General features: G+C 37.2%; 2 protein-coding genes across 2 annotated transcripts in view; both read left to right on the forward strand.

Annotated features, from left to right (window-relative positions):
- The window catches only part of LOC128541113 (alpha-actinin-2-like), a 37,948-nt gene extending 32,832 nt beyond the window's left edge, over positions 1–5,116 (forward strand). Inside the window, exons 18-21 of the mRNA XM_053511323.1 lie at positions 553–699; positions 2,134–2,199; positions 4,142–4,300; positions 4,496–5,116. Of these exons, the coding sequence (XP_053367298.1) occupies positions 553–699; positions 2,134–2,199; positions 4,142–4,300; positions 4,496–4,654 (531 nt within the window). The 3' untranslated portion in view covers positions 4,655–5,116. The remainder of the gene's footprint in view (positions 1–552; positions 700–2,133; positions 2,200–4,141; positions 4,301–4,495) is intronic.
- Positions 5,117–10,450: 5,334 nt separating this feature from the next.
- The window catches only part of mtr (5-methyltetrahydrofolate-homocysteine methyltransferase), a 33,916-nt gene continuing 30,782 nt past the window's right edge, over positions 10,451–13,584 (forward strand). The window contains exons 1-5 of the mRNA XM_053512004.1: positions 10,451–10,634; positions 10,956–11,170; positions 11,794–11,883; positions 12,055–12,124; positions 12,746–12,838. Coding sequence (XP_053367979.1) covers positions 10,601–10,634; positions 10,956–11,170; positions 11,794–11,883; positions 12,055–12,124; positions 12,746–12,838 — 502 coding nt within the window. The 5' untranslated portion in view covers positions 10,451–10,600. The remainder of the gene's footprint in view (positions 10,635–10,955; positions 11,171–11,793; positions 11,884–12,054; positions 12,125–12,745; positions 12,839–13,584) is intronic.

The following is a 13,584-nucleotide window of genomic DNA, read 5'->3' on the forward strand; positions in this document are numbered from 1 at the left end:
GAAGGTGACCAAATACTTATTTTCCACTATATTTTGCAAATAAATTCTCTACAAATCCTACAATGTGATTTTCTGGATTTTTTGTCTCTCATAGTTGAGGTATACCTATGATGAAAATTACAGGCCTCTCTCATCTTTTTAAGTGGAAGAACTTGCACAATTGGTGGCTGACTAAATACTTTTTTGCCCCACTGTATATATACAAGGGGTATATTTTATATAATATACCCTTGACCTCGCTCCAAGCCATTCCAGATGTTTGGCTTATTAAAAGAGTTCCTTGGAGGCCAGCACATTCTACATTTAGGGGATCCAAGCACTAGTGAAACGCTGAGATACAGTAAGTGCATTAGTGCAGCAAGTGACTACTGTATATGAAGAAATAACGGAGGTTTTGACTCTCATAACTACATTCTGTTATTCTGCACAAGCAGAAGTCCCAGCTCGACTTGCACACCTCTATGTAAACATCACAACCCTTCACACACAAATCCTTGAGGCTTAAGTTATTTCCCTTCACAGTAACAAGTTTTTTCTCTGTTGTGTCCTCAGCATATCCGTGTTGGATGGGAACATCTCCTGACCACTGTGGCTCGCACCATCAACGAGATCGAGACTCAGATCATGACCCGCGACGCCAAGGGCATCAGTCAGCAGCAGCTCAATGAGTTTCGCTCATCCTTCAGCCACTTTGACAGGGTAACACCATCCATGGATGCACACACACACGCACACACACACACGCACACACACGCACACACACGCACACACAAGTCTAACATGATTGATGGATAAATTATCTTAACAACTTAAAAGGTAAATTATTTATTTATTTATTTATTATTTTACCAGTTTGTATCTAAATGTTATATAATTGAAAATCTTATGTTTATGAATCATATTTTTATGCTATATTTCTGTTAAAATACACCATGCAGTGGTACCTCGGAGTACTAATTTGATCCGTTCCGAAGGTGAGTTCTTACGGAGAAACCTCATATTTTCTCACCCAAAAATATTACCAAATTTAACGAATTTCCAAAGTAGGTGCAAGCCGGTGTTGGTTTGGCTCGGTTCTGTCGCTCGTATGCCAGAAATTGCTTCACATGCCGAAGCAAATTTCTTGCAAAATTTCAGTTTTTAAGGCAAAAATTCTTAAAAGGCCCATTCGTATGCCAAGATACCACTGTAGTATAATATTTAACTGTCAGTTGGATATAAATATATATCCAACTATATATAGATAGATAGATAGATAGATAGATAGATAGATAGATAGATAGATTGATTGATTGATTGATTTGTGTTAGACATTAAGTTAAATCTTTGAGTAGCTTGCGGTTAAGTATATAGAATTAATATTGTGTGTGTGTGTGTGGTCATAGAGTAACCTTGGGCAACTTTGTTTCCCTGATTTTAAAGCTTGCCTGAACCTAACAGGAAGCAACAGGAGGTATTCACCTAACACGACTTACATCACGCAGATACTGTATCATACAAACAGGTGACTAATTAAAGAAAAGAAACCACAGCAGAAAGTGTGTTCATAAGATGTTTGTATTATTTCAAACTGAAAGATCAACTCGAGTTTGTCTTGACATCGATTTTACATGTCTCTGAAATTGTAATATTACAATGAACCCCCAACCATACTTTTAAAATGTTCTGTATCAGTTGGTGTTTGAATGAGGGTGTTCACTTTGATCGAGGTCTCGGGAGTTTAAAGCCTCTAGCATTTGATTTACATCATATTCATCCTCATCCACACATTCATAAATTCATGATTTTATGACTTGTGGATGAGTCTCACGCCCATCAGGACAGAAAGGGTTGCATCATTTCATAAAGGTGAAAATGCCAAAAGCATGCCAGCAGATATAAATAAATGACCCCTGAACTTTTTTTTCCTTTAATTAGTCACCCAGCATTGTGTTCTCTCATGCAGTACAGCGTGCTGAGATAAAATTTCATAATGCATATGCTTTTAAATATTGTCAATGTCATAGGCCTACTCTCTCACTTACTTGATGAGGTGTGTGTGCATGTGTATGCACCTCTGTGGTTAATAATACTCTTTTATACTGTAGTTTTTGAAATCACATTGTGTATTATGTCTTTCCCCCAATTCTGCAGAAGAAGAAAGGAGGAATGGACACAGATGAATTCCGTGCATGTCTCATCTCCATGGGTTATGACCTGGTAAAGAAAAAAACTTAGTACTTAAAAACTTAAAAAGTACTTAAAAGGTAAAACTGCTTATTAGCGCAAACGTCCAATCACATGAGAGTAACTCAATCAATTTTGGTATGTAGACATGATTAAGATGATCCGCTGAAGTTCAAACTGAGCACCAGAATGTGGAATAATGGTGATTTTAGTGACTTGGAACATGGCATGGTTGTTAGACGGGCTGGTTTGAGTATTTCCAAAAATGCTCATCTACTGGGATTTTCACATATAACCACTTCTAGCGTTTACAGAAAATGGTCTAAAAAAGAGGAAATATCCAGTAAGCTGCACTACTCTGGGCAAAAATGCCCTGCTGATGACAATAATTCAATTAATACCTTGTTGCAACCGAAGTTTGACAATAAAAAGAGCAACACATTAACCCTTAAAGCATATGGGCTACACCAGCAGGAAACCACTCTGGGTCTTACCCACACTAGCCTCAGGAAACTGATTGTACAATTTGCATGGGCTCACCAAAGTCAGACAATAGAAGATTGGAAAAACAGTTGCCTGGGCTGAGGAGTCTTGATTTCTGCTTCGACATTTAAATGGTGGGGTCAGAATTTGGTGTAAACAACATGAAAGCATGAATTCATCCTGCCTTGTATCAAGGGTTCACGCTGGTCATGATGAAATGGTGTAGGTAATATTTTCTTGGCACACTTGAGTATTAGTAATTGATTGAGTACCAATTGAGTATTGCTGCTGATTTTGGCCATCCCTTTATAACCACAGTATAGCGTGTTATGTCACAAAGCTAAAATCATCTCAAACTGGTTTCTTGAACATGACAATGAGTTCCCGGTACTCACATGGCCTCCACAGTCATCAGATCTCAATCCAACAGAGCACCTCTGGAATGTGGTGGATCGAGAAATTGATGGCATACTGTGCTGTAGATGTGGCGTCAACAAATCTGCAGCAACTGCGTGATGCTGTTATATTAATATAGACCAAAATCTTTAAGGAATGTTTCCAGCAGCTTGTTGAATCTGTGCCAGGAAGAATTAAGGCAGTCATGAAGACTAATGGAGGTTCAACCCAGTACTAATAAGTGTTTCGAATAAACAGCCCAGTGAGTGTACTGTATGTAAATGTACAAAGACCAAATAAAGTTCAAAAAGGATCTAAATGGAAATTAGGGTTTGTTTGTTTTTTTGTAATATTTTGCACTTTAAAAGAAGAAAAACATCCTGTATTTAAATGCAGTGAAACAAAAATATAAAATAGTACAATCGTGACCATGCCTGGGATTTTATTTTAGGCATTAAAACTTCTCTTACTCATAAATGATGAGATGTTATTTTCCTAAGAAGGATGTGAGATTGTTAAATCATTTGGTGCTTGAGGTTCAGAATTATAGATCTTTTTCCAATCTTTAAAAAAAGATTTTTTTCTTTTCAGTTTTGTATAGCTATAGGCCTATTCATCGATACAAGCCTTCCCTGGTATTGCTCTTAAGCACTTGCTCACACATACACATTTTCTCAGTACTGCCGTGTACCTGAAATATGACAGTGTGTTTTATTATTAAAGCAATGGTTCTACCAAGACTGTGCAACTACACAATTATATAAATTCTTAAATGTAAATTGTGTGGCTTAGGGTACTCCAGTTTCCTCCCACAGTACAAAGACGTGCAGATTAGGCTAATCGGTCTTTCCAAATTGCCCGTAGTGCATGAATGCATGTGTGAATGTTGACCGGAGGTCTTACCACGATAACAATAGTTATCACCACTGGCCTCCATGGTCCCTAGTTAAACTACAGAGATTCCTAGATGGGTGGATGGATGGAGTGTTATGCATGTAGTGTTCATTGAAGTTTTGAGAAAAAGAAATCACTACTAGCGCAAGATTTTTCTTAGTTCTGTTTACATGTGTGTGTGTGTGCGTGCATGTGCGTGTAGGGCGAGGCGGAATTTGCTCGGATCATGTCAGTGGTTGATCCGAATGGTAAGGGAACAGTGACCTTCCAGTCGTTTGTGGACTTCATGACCCGAGAAACTACTGAGACTGACACTGCTGAGCAAGTCGCCGCCTCCTTCAGGATCCTCGCTGGTGACAAGGTGTGTTTGTGTGTATGGACGTTCTGTTACACATTTACATGGACATACTGTATGGTGATACTTTATACACTTTAAACCTTTAAAAGCTGTATTTTTTTTTTAACTTGGGCTGCACAGTTTTTCAAACTCCCCTGTCTAAAATCTCAATTAAAGTTCCGGTTTAATTTTCTACGTTTGCCTTCTGGTGTGTTACAGCCATATATAATGATTGATGACCTGAGGCGTGAACTGCCTCCTGAACAGGCTGACTATTGCATCGGCAGGATGCCTCTGTACACCGGGCCTGGTGGAGTGCCAGGAGCCTTGGATTACCATGCCTTCTCTTCTGCCCTCTATGGAGAGAGTGACCTTTAAACAAACACACATGCATTACTGTTACATCACTGTTTCCAGCACTCCCTTCTCGAAAGCATGTTATCAGCCACAACATAGTGTGTGTCTCATAAACTAGGTGTAGAGTTAAACTTTGAAATCCCTTTTAGAAAAAAAGCATACTGGTGAAACCTGGCTTAAGATCAGAAGGATAAAGGGAAATGTAAATGTAAACGTTTGTTCCTTTATTAATTCTAAACAAGGAAAAAAATATATATTTTCTAAAATATATATTAGTTACATTTAATCTGGGTGTCTATTGTTCATTAAATTAATTTCACTCCTTGATAATGCACTCCAAAAGTTTTAAATGTGCACTTATGACTGAGCAAAGATCACCATAAGCATCTGATGATACATTTCTGGCTTGTTTCTCAAGATTTTGCTCATACACAGATACTGTATTTACACAGAAAAATATTTAACAATCCAATAAAGCCTTATAAATCGCATGTTGTGGTCATGCTTTGTTTTCTGAAATAGTATCGATATTTAAATATCATCTTAAATATCCTATATATTGAAGTGTATACAGTATATAATTTATAGAATAGAAGAAAGGAAATATGTTTGAAGATATCTAGTACTTCGTCCTTTGAGTCCCATATTAACAAAATCTGCAGGTCGTACTACCTCAAGCTTCGAAACATTTCTCGTCTCCACCTATTCCTCACCCCACACACTGCTGACAATCCCATACATTCTCTTAAATGGTCTATCACAAAAACTCCTCTGTAAACTTCAACTTATTCAGCGCTTCACTGCCTGTGCCATAACCTGAATACCTATAAAGCATCATGTCCTTGTGAAAACGTCTTCAAGGAGCTCACTTTGTGCATTGTCATGCTGAAACCATTTATACCATTTGATTAAGATTCAATTATTTGTCCATGTACTTTACAGCAGGGTAAAAGTTTTATTTATTTATTTATTTATTTATTTATTTATTTATTCGTATACACCAGTTATCAGAGCGCAGGGTCAGCCAGGACACAGCACCTCTGGAGTAGATAGGGTTAAGGGCCTTGCTCAAAGACAAAACAATAGCAGCTTGAACCCCCAACCTTCCAATCAGTAACCCACATTCTTAACAGTTTGAACTATACCAGCAACCTGTTTTTTTTTCAAAAAACAATAGTTTAGGCTGCAGACATACTATATAAATTGTATTAAAATATAAAACTGTATTTTTGTTAGATGTAATTAAAATTAGGTGGCACGGTGGTGTAGTGGTTCGCACTGTCGCTTTGCCCTGCGATGGATTGGCATCCTGTCCAGGGTGTACCCTGCCTCGTACCCTAAGCCTCCTGGGATAGGCTCCAGGTCCCCGCGACCCTGAATACAGGATAAAGCGGTATAGACGATGAGTGAGTGAGAGTGAGTGAGTCATTAAAATTAGCCTAATGAAACATGGTAATGAAAGAAAATAATGGCATTTCATTTTTATTTTTCTATTTCATAAGCTGGAACACATATTGGATACATGGTTTCAGGAAAGGAGAAATTGTAATGCTACAGCACATAAAGTCATTCTGTATGATTGTTTGATTCTAACTTTATGGTAACACTTTGGGGAAGAACCACATGTGGGTGTGATGGTCAAGGGTTCCCTTAAGTCACTTTCTTTGTGATTAATAGGGTTCCGCTGGTAACAAGTTATTAATCCCTAACTGATGGACATATCCTGTGCTCATGGCTGATGGCATGATGCTGTCATGTGCCAAGCAAAGAAAACAGAGATTGCTGAAACTACTAATTAGGTTAAGAACTATAAAATGCATTATTAGGACCTGGAAGCATCACTGTTGTGATAATAAAAAAAAAAATAAGCAGGATTTGGACCAAACAGCTGTGTAGCCTTAAGAAAACCACAGTGAGGCTAATCAGAAGAAAAGACAAAGATTTGCTAGGGAGCATGTAGCATAGACTCTTACTGTGCTGGAGAATTCCTTACTCAGCAGTCCACCCATCATCAATACAAGATCTGGAAATAAAAGTTTCTGACATTGCATAAGCTTATCCAAATGCTGGATCAGAGCAGAAGGCTGTCCAATGAAATAGTAGAGAGGCAGAAGGCTGTCCAATGAAATCTGTGACATTTTTATTTTTTTTGGCAAGCAGTGTATTCCTTAATTTTTGTAATAAATTGATCTTAAGACAACTTAAAATCTGGACTTATTAGAATTTGTAATAAAATTAGACTTGTAATAATAAAATTTTACTTTTATATTAACAACAACAAAAACATTAATAGTACTAATTATAATACAATTTAATAATAACAGTAACAATAATAATAATAAGTCCAGGCCAGGAGGGGTAAGCCGTTTTGGTGGCATAACATACAGGATGCTATTTGTTTCGTATTTTTGTGACCCACAGTGAAATATAACAGGTGCGACTACTAAGACTAATTTGTATGATAGAGTAGTCAAGCCAAGTCAAGTAGGCTTTTATTGTCAATTTAACAGATGATTTTTTAACATGTAACATTTTTATGACAGATAAAAAACATTTTACATTTCTTGTTAAAGTAGCAGCAGAGAGCGTACTTGTGCAAATAGAGGCTAATATAAATTTTGTGCAAAGAAAGCTATTTTAGGTTGGTGTGTGAAATTGCAGATCCATCATGTGTGAATGGTTGTAGATCATGTAGATGTCTGATTGAGGTAAATGAGATGAGAAGTGTGTGTGTGTGTGTGCATCAGTCAACTATCAGACCAGTGTGGGAAGAAGCTGTTACACAGTCTGGATGTGTGTGCCCAAATGCTTCGGTACCTTTTTTCAGATGGCAGAAGAATGAAGAGTGAGTGTGATCGGAGTATTCGAACAGCCACAATGCTGGTCTGTTGTAGATAATAATATTAATAATAATAATAATAATAGATTTCATTTGCAGGCACCTTTCATGACATTTAAGGACACCTTACACACCATAAAAATAAATAAATAAAAAAAATAATAAAGGACAATATACATACAATGCAGTGTTAAAAGTATGTCTGTCTGAAAAGATGTGTTTTTAAACAGGATTTGAGGACAGAAATAGAGTTACTATTACGGATATCAAGAGGTAGTAGATTCCACAGGTAAGGGGCAGCGTAGCTAAAAGCTCGAGATCCCATGGTTGCCAAACGCATACGAGGAAGAACCAGATTTAGTGACGATGATGATCTTAGATTTCTAAAAGGAGTATAAGTTAGGAGAAGATCTGTTAAATATGACGGAGCCAGGTTATGTAATGCTTTATAAACAATAAAACAGAATTTTATAAAGAGACTCCAATGATCTTTTTGTCTGTCCTCACTATCCACTGTAGGGTCTTGCGGTCCGAGATGGCAAAATTCCCAAACCAGACAATGATGCAGCTGCTCAGGATGCTCTCAATAGTCCCTCTATAAAAGATGGTGAGAATTGGTGGTGGAAGCTGGGCCTTCCTCGGCCTTCTCAGCAAAACAAGATGCTCTTTGGGCTGTCTTGTGCAGAAAGCTGGTGTTTAGGGACCAGGTAAGGTTCTACTTCAGGTTGACAACAAGGAATTTGATGCTGTTGACGATCTCTGCAGACGAGCCGTTGATGTTCAGCGGAAAGTGGTTGGTCCGTGTCCTCCTGAAGTCAACAACCATCCCTTTTGTCTTATCGACATTCAGAGACAAGGGTTGTCTTTACAGCAGTCTGTTATCCTCTGTTCATTAAAAGTCCTTTAGAAACAAACAAGTCAGTGGATAAAACCAAACGCCTTCTTTCTATCAGACTGTCTGTCAATTGCTTTAACCAGCACAGAGTTCAGTGTGACCCAGGGCAGCGTGTTGCCGGGGAGGCGGTACTGAGTGTGCAGGGGAAGGCAAAGTTCAGAATGATGATAACATTTTCGTGATTTATTTTCTTTTACTCGTAAGTACAAGATGGGGTGAAAAGGGGTTAGTAGACATCACTACAGATCAACTGCAGGGAGGAGCAGGAAAAAAAATCTAACTTTATACAGCAATGGAATTAGTAAAATTACTTACACTACAAAATGCCACTGAGTAAAACCGCAATTTATTCTTCTAAAATATATTTCATGATACTGTAAATACAGTGCTGTGAAAAGGGTATTTACCATCATTTTTTAATAATCAAATAAATTGTATTATTACACAAATTTACAAAATTAAGGTTTTGGTGTGGCGTAGTCAACTGAAACAAAGAAGAGTGAGCCAATATTTTTTCACAATAATGTATATACTGTACAGTTTCACATCAAATCAGGTCCAAATTTGTGTAAAATCATTAAGAATTATATATAACCACAATACATATACAGTATTGATTGATGGATGAAATTTCCTAACAATCATTGATTAAAAAAAAGTCAAAGATATTGAAAAAGAGAAAACTAAAGTTAATAAAAATAAAGATATGCAGCTGTAATCTCTATATTATTATGTACTTGGTAAAATATAAGGGGGTGTAACACTTAACAACGACCTTAAGGCAAGTTTTTTTTTTTTTTTTATGTTTTCTTACTTTTCCCAGGATGCTGAATAGGAGTTCACCTAGGGTGCCATAAACATTAAAAACACTGAACGAGGGTTAGGATCAGGTGGCAGTGCCATAACAAAAATTCTAACAAAATGCAAAACTCAGAACAGAATGTAAAGTTGAGGAAATCAGCCAACTCAGTCTGCAGTAACTGATAGACACACTGTGATTATTCTTTTTACTAGACAACTAAATGTAAACCAACTAAGTAACAAATAATATCTACTTTATGAATAATAATAATAATAATAATAATAAGAGGAATATGTGGTTTGTTGGCCTTGCACGCTCAGGGTAATTGGTTCGATTTCTTTTCTTGGTGAGTTTCCTCCCACAGTCCAAAGACATGCTTATTAGGCTGGCATTAACTGGCCCGTAGTGTATAAATAAGAGTATGAGAGCTTGTGATTGCGATAGATTGGCACCCCATCCCAGGGGTACCCCGCCTTGTGCCCTAAGTCCCCTGGAATCGGCTTTAGGTCCCCTACAACCCTGTATACAGAATAAAGCAGTATAGACAATGAGTGAGTGAGTGATGATGATAATAATAATAATAATAATAATAATACATGCTCTACACAAATTTAAGTTCAAGGCAAATTCTAACTTTTTTAAGGGCTGGTGATTTAAGAATTTTATTTGTCACATACATGGTTGTACAAGTACAACAGTAGTGAAATGCAATTGCAACAAACTACAGACTGCAGATTTTTAAGAAATAAAAAAAAAAGATAAAGACTAAAATAATAAGTAATATTGTATAAAATACAATATAACATAAATATAAATGTAAACTATACAGATTTTGTAGTAAAATGTGATACCCATGTCATAAAGACTTTTTGGCAATTACTTTTTGGGAGTGCTCAAGTTAAACCATGACTTTTTGGGAGTGCTCAAGTTAAACCATGGCTTTTTGGGAGTGCTCAAGTTAAACCATGACTTTTCAGGGGGATTTGTATCAAACCGGGGTGAGATTTCTCGTGAATTAAGCCATAAACCGTCCCTTACATCTGTTTCACAGAGTTGCCAACCCTGCTGATGATACACTGTATACAGCAAACACGTCTATCATTAGCACCTAGCCGGTTCTATAATAACTCTCGCCCTATGCTGAGAGTACAGTATTACACGGCGGAGCATGGTGCAATAATCCGGAAAGCGCTATGCGCATGCGTACGAGACAGACGTGTGGTATTCACGCATGCGCAGAAACCAGGACGTGTGCACGCGTCGGGTCGAGCATGCGCAGTAGACAGACGGTTTAATTCACTTGCGCGTTAGGAGTTTGATCAGGGGTTTATGGACAGTCGGGGGCAAAGCTAGGGGGTAATTCATATTGTACAGGTTTAAACATCCTCACTGAAGTTCTGCTGGTGTTTTTAGGAATAAACGCTTTAAAAAATGGGACCGACAGTTCAGTTTGAGACAGGAACAGGTAAGTGTGTGTGGTTAGTTGGGCACAGTCAGCTGTTGGTGAGTGAGTCTGTGTGTGTGTGTGTATAACTTTCTTCTACCTGTCAGTCTGTGTGTAAAGCTAATTCAGGGATGAGTGATGGAAAAGCCTGTAAAAAAATAATGAATAAAACTAAAGTAATGAGTCAGGAAATTTTAAATGCCATAGTTTTAATTTTCTGCTTTTATTGTCATATATTTAGAATATGATGTTTATTAATCCAGTGTTGTTTTAATGTTTGTTGTGCGTGTTGTGTTGTGGTGTGTGTATGGCGTGTTTGATGGTGTGTGTTGTACATGGTAGGTCCAGGAGCTGCTTCCCTAGAGGCCGAGCTCAGAGATGTGCTACAGAAGAGGATCATGGTCCTGGATGGAGGAATGGGGACGATGATTCAGCAGAGGAACCTGCAGGAAGATGACTTCCGGGGTCAGGAGTTTAAAGATCACCCACGAAGCCTGAAGGGCAACAACGACCTGCTGAGCATCACCAAGCCTGAGGTCATCTATGCCATCCACAAGGTGAGAGTCAGGGGCTGCTCCTGTGGTTTGGAGTGTCCATGTGTGTCCCGGATAAACTGGAAAACCTTACTGTCATCTTGCTCCTATTTAAAAAGTGTAAAGAGTTTTAACAATTTATTTTTTAATAAATTGTTTAATTCTGTTGCAAAACTGTCTGGATCATCCTGCTGAGGCGTCTTACTTTCCTTCTCGTTTTTTTTTTTCATTATTATTTGCTTGCTTGAATTTTCTTTCTTTTTTTCCTTTTTTGTTTTTATTTTCTTGTTTGTTTTTCTTGTCTTACCAAAACATTTTCTTTCTTTTTTCTTTCTTGCTTACTTGCTTGCTTGTTTTCTTTACTTTCATTCCTTGTTTTCATTATTCTTTCTCATTTGCTTGCATGATTTTTTTTATTGATTTCTTTCCTGCATTTTTTTTCTTTTTTAAGTACATGCTTTCTTTTTCTTCTTTCTTTCGTTTCTTATCGTGCTTCCATATTTTAAATTTATTCTTTGTTGCTTTGTTTCTTGCTTTTAGTCTAAGAAGACTTATCCATGGCTTTAGTTATTAAATAGTTTTAAATGTTTTTTATGCAAACTTTCTTAATCTACTCATTATTTTCTCTCTCCCTGATGTAACTGTAGGAGTACCTGCTTGCTGGTGCAGATATCGTAGAGACGAACACGTTCAGCAGTACACGCGTTGCTCAGGCAGACTACGGACTCGAGGAGCTGGTATGACCCTCAAAGCTCCTGCTGAGCTCGAGACAGTTTAAAGCCTTCTCTCATAAGCCTCTGATAATTTTTAATTTGGCTGGTATACTTACTTGAGGATTATGCCTTGCAGTGGATGGTCTTGATTATCTTTATGAACACTGCTTTTCTGATTTTGTTTGATCTACGCAGGCCTATCAGCTTAACAAGGCGTCGGCGGAGTTAGCCCGGAAGGCTGCGGATGATGTGTCCACTCAGACAGGTAGAATTATGATCACCACTGAGGTTATATTTTGAAGAAAATAAAAATGTATGCAGTAAAATGAATTGTGATGTTATAAGGTAGGGATGGGAATCACCAGAGATCACCCGATACAATATTATCACGATACCTACCGTACGTGCCAATTCAATCTGAATCAATCTGTACAAAGATGTTAAATATTTTTTCCAGAACGTACAACAGTGTCCAACACTGCAGTGTTTATTTTTTATACAACACATGTGAGATACTTTCGTGATTTGTTCGCTCTATGTAGATCTATGAATGTTCATAGATCTACAGTCCGTTTGTATCTGTGGAAATTCGTAACTTAAATGTTTGTATGTCGGGGACTCAAATTAGCAATTTGTTTTCAAAAGTCGATTTTGATACAAGAATCACCATGTAAAAGACATGCGTAACTGAATAGTTTGTTTTTTCCTCTCCCCCTATCTCTATTATAAGAGCTGCCCAATTAACAACAGTCAACTGTAATATTGTTGGGTTTCTCTAAAACTCTTTAATTAGTTAGCCCTACTACATGTTTTCATTCTTCATTTTGTTAATATGACTAGGACCATTATTAATTAAATCGTATTTGATTTATGCTTTTGTTTTCAGGTGTTAAACGGTACGTGGCTGGAGCTGTAGGGCCGACCAACAGAACTCTCTCTGTGTCCCCGTCAGTGGAAAGACCTGACTTCAGAAACATCAGTAGGTTATACTATTTTTCCCAGCTTGCTAAAGAACACTTAATCAGTATTGGAATTTATTTGTTCCCTGAAATAAATAAAGATTGTTTGGACATGCTCTGTCCTGCCATAACGTCAGATTAACCTTTAATAAGAAACGTTCTCAAAGCTACTACAGTTTAGACTGTAGAGCAAGCTTCAGAAACTATTAATTAGATTGGTAAAAGTGCTGTAGTACTTCATCTTGCTTTACGGTAGACCAAAATGAAACTGAGCTATCTCCATTTTATGTTGTCCTTAATTTAGCATTTAAGTAAAAAAATAAAAAAATAAATAAAATTGTACTTGTCTGTTTAAACATGCTTTTTACACCTGTTAGTTTTTACACTTGTTAGTCAAGGTGTCAAATCTAATTCAGATACTTTCACTTGGTTTGTGATTTGTTATGGTTTATGATTTGTTTTCACAGTTAATGTACTGTAACCATAAAGCAGAACATGAAGGTGGCATAAGAGCATGTAGAACTGAAAACGTGCACATAATACCTTCACTTGTCAGGAGACCGAGAAAGTGTGCATTGAAATAAAGATAAGCACAGAGAGCAATAATAGCTAGATAGTTATTACAGTATATGTAAATGACTACTTAAAAATATTAGCTACAGCCCTGTTCTTTATGAATGATGTGTACTGTCTGTAAGATTTCTGATAAAATAGAATTAAAATAGAAGTGTATAAGTTATACATTAGTTCTCATTTGTGTGGGGAA

This window comes from Clarias gariepinus, chromosome 14 (genome assembly GCF_024256425.1).
Source record: "Clarias gariepinus isolate MV-2021 ecotype Netherlands chromosome 14, CGAR_prim_01v2, whole genome shotgun sequence".
Lineage (NCBI taxonomy): Eukaryota > Metazoa > Chordata > Actinopteri > Siluriformes > Clariidae > Clarias > Clarias gariepinus.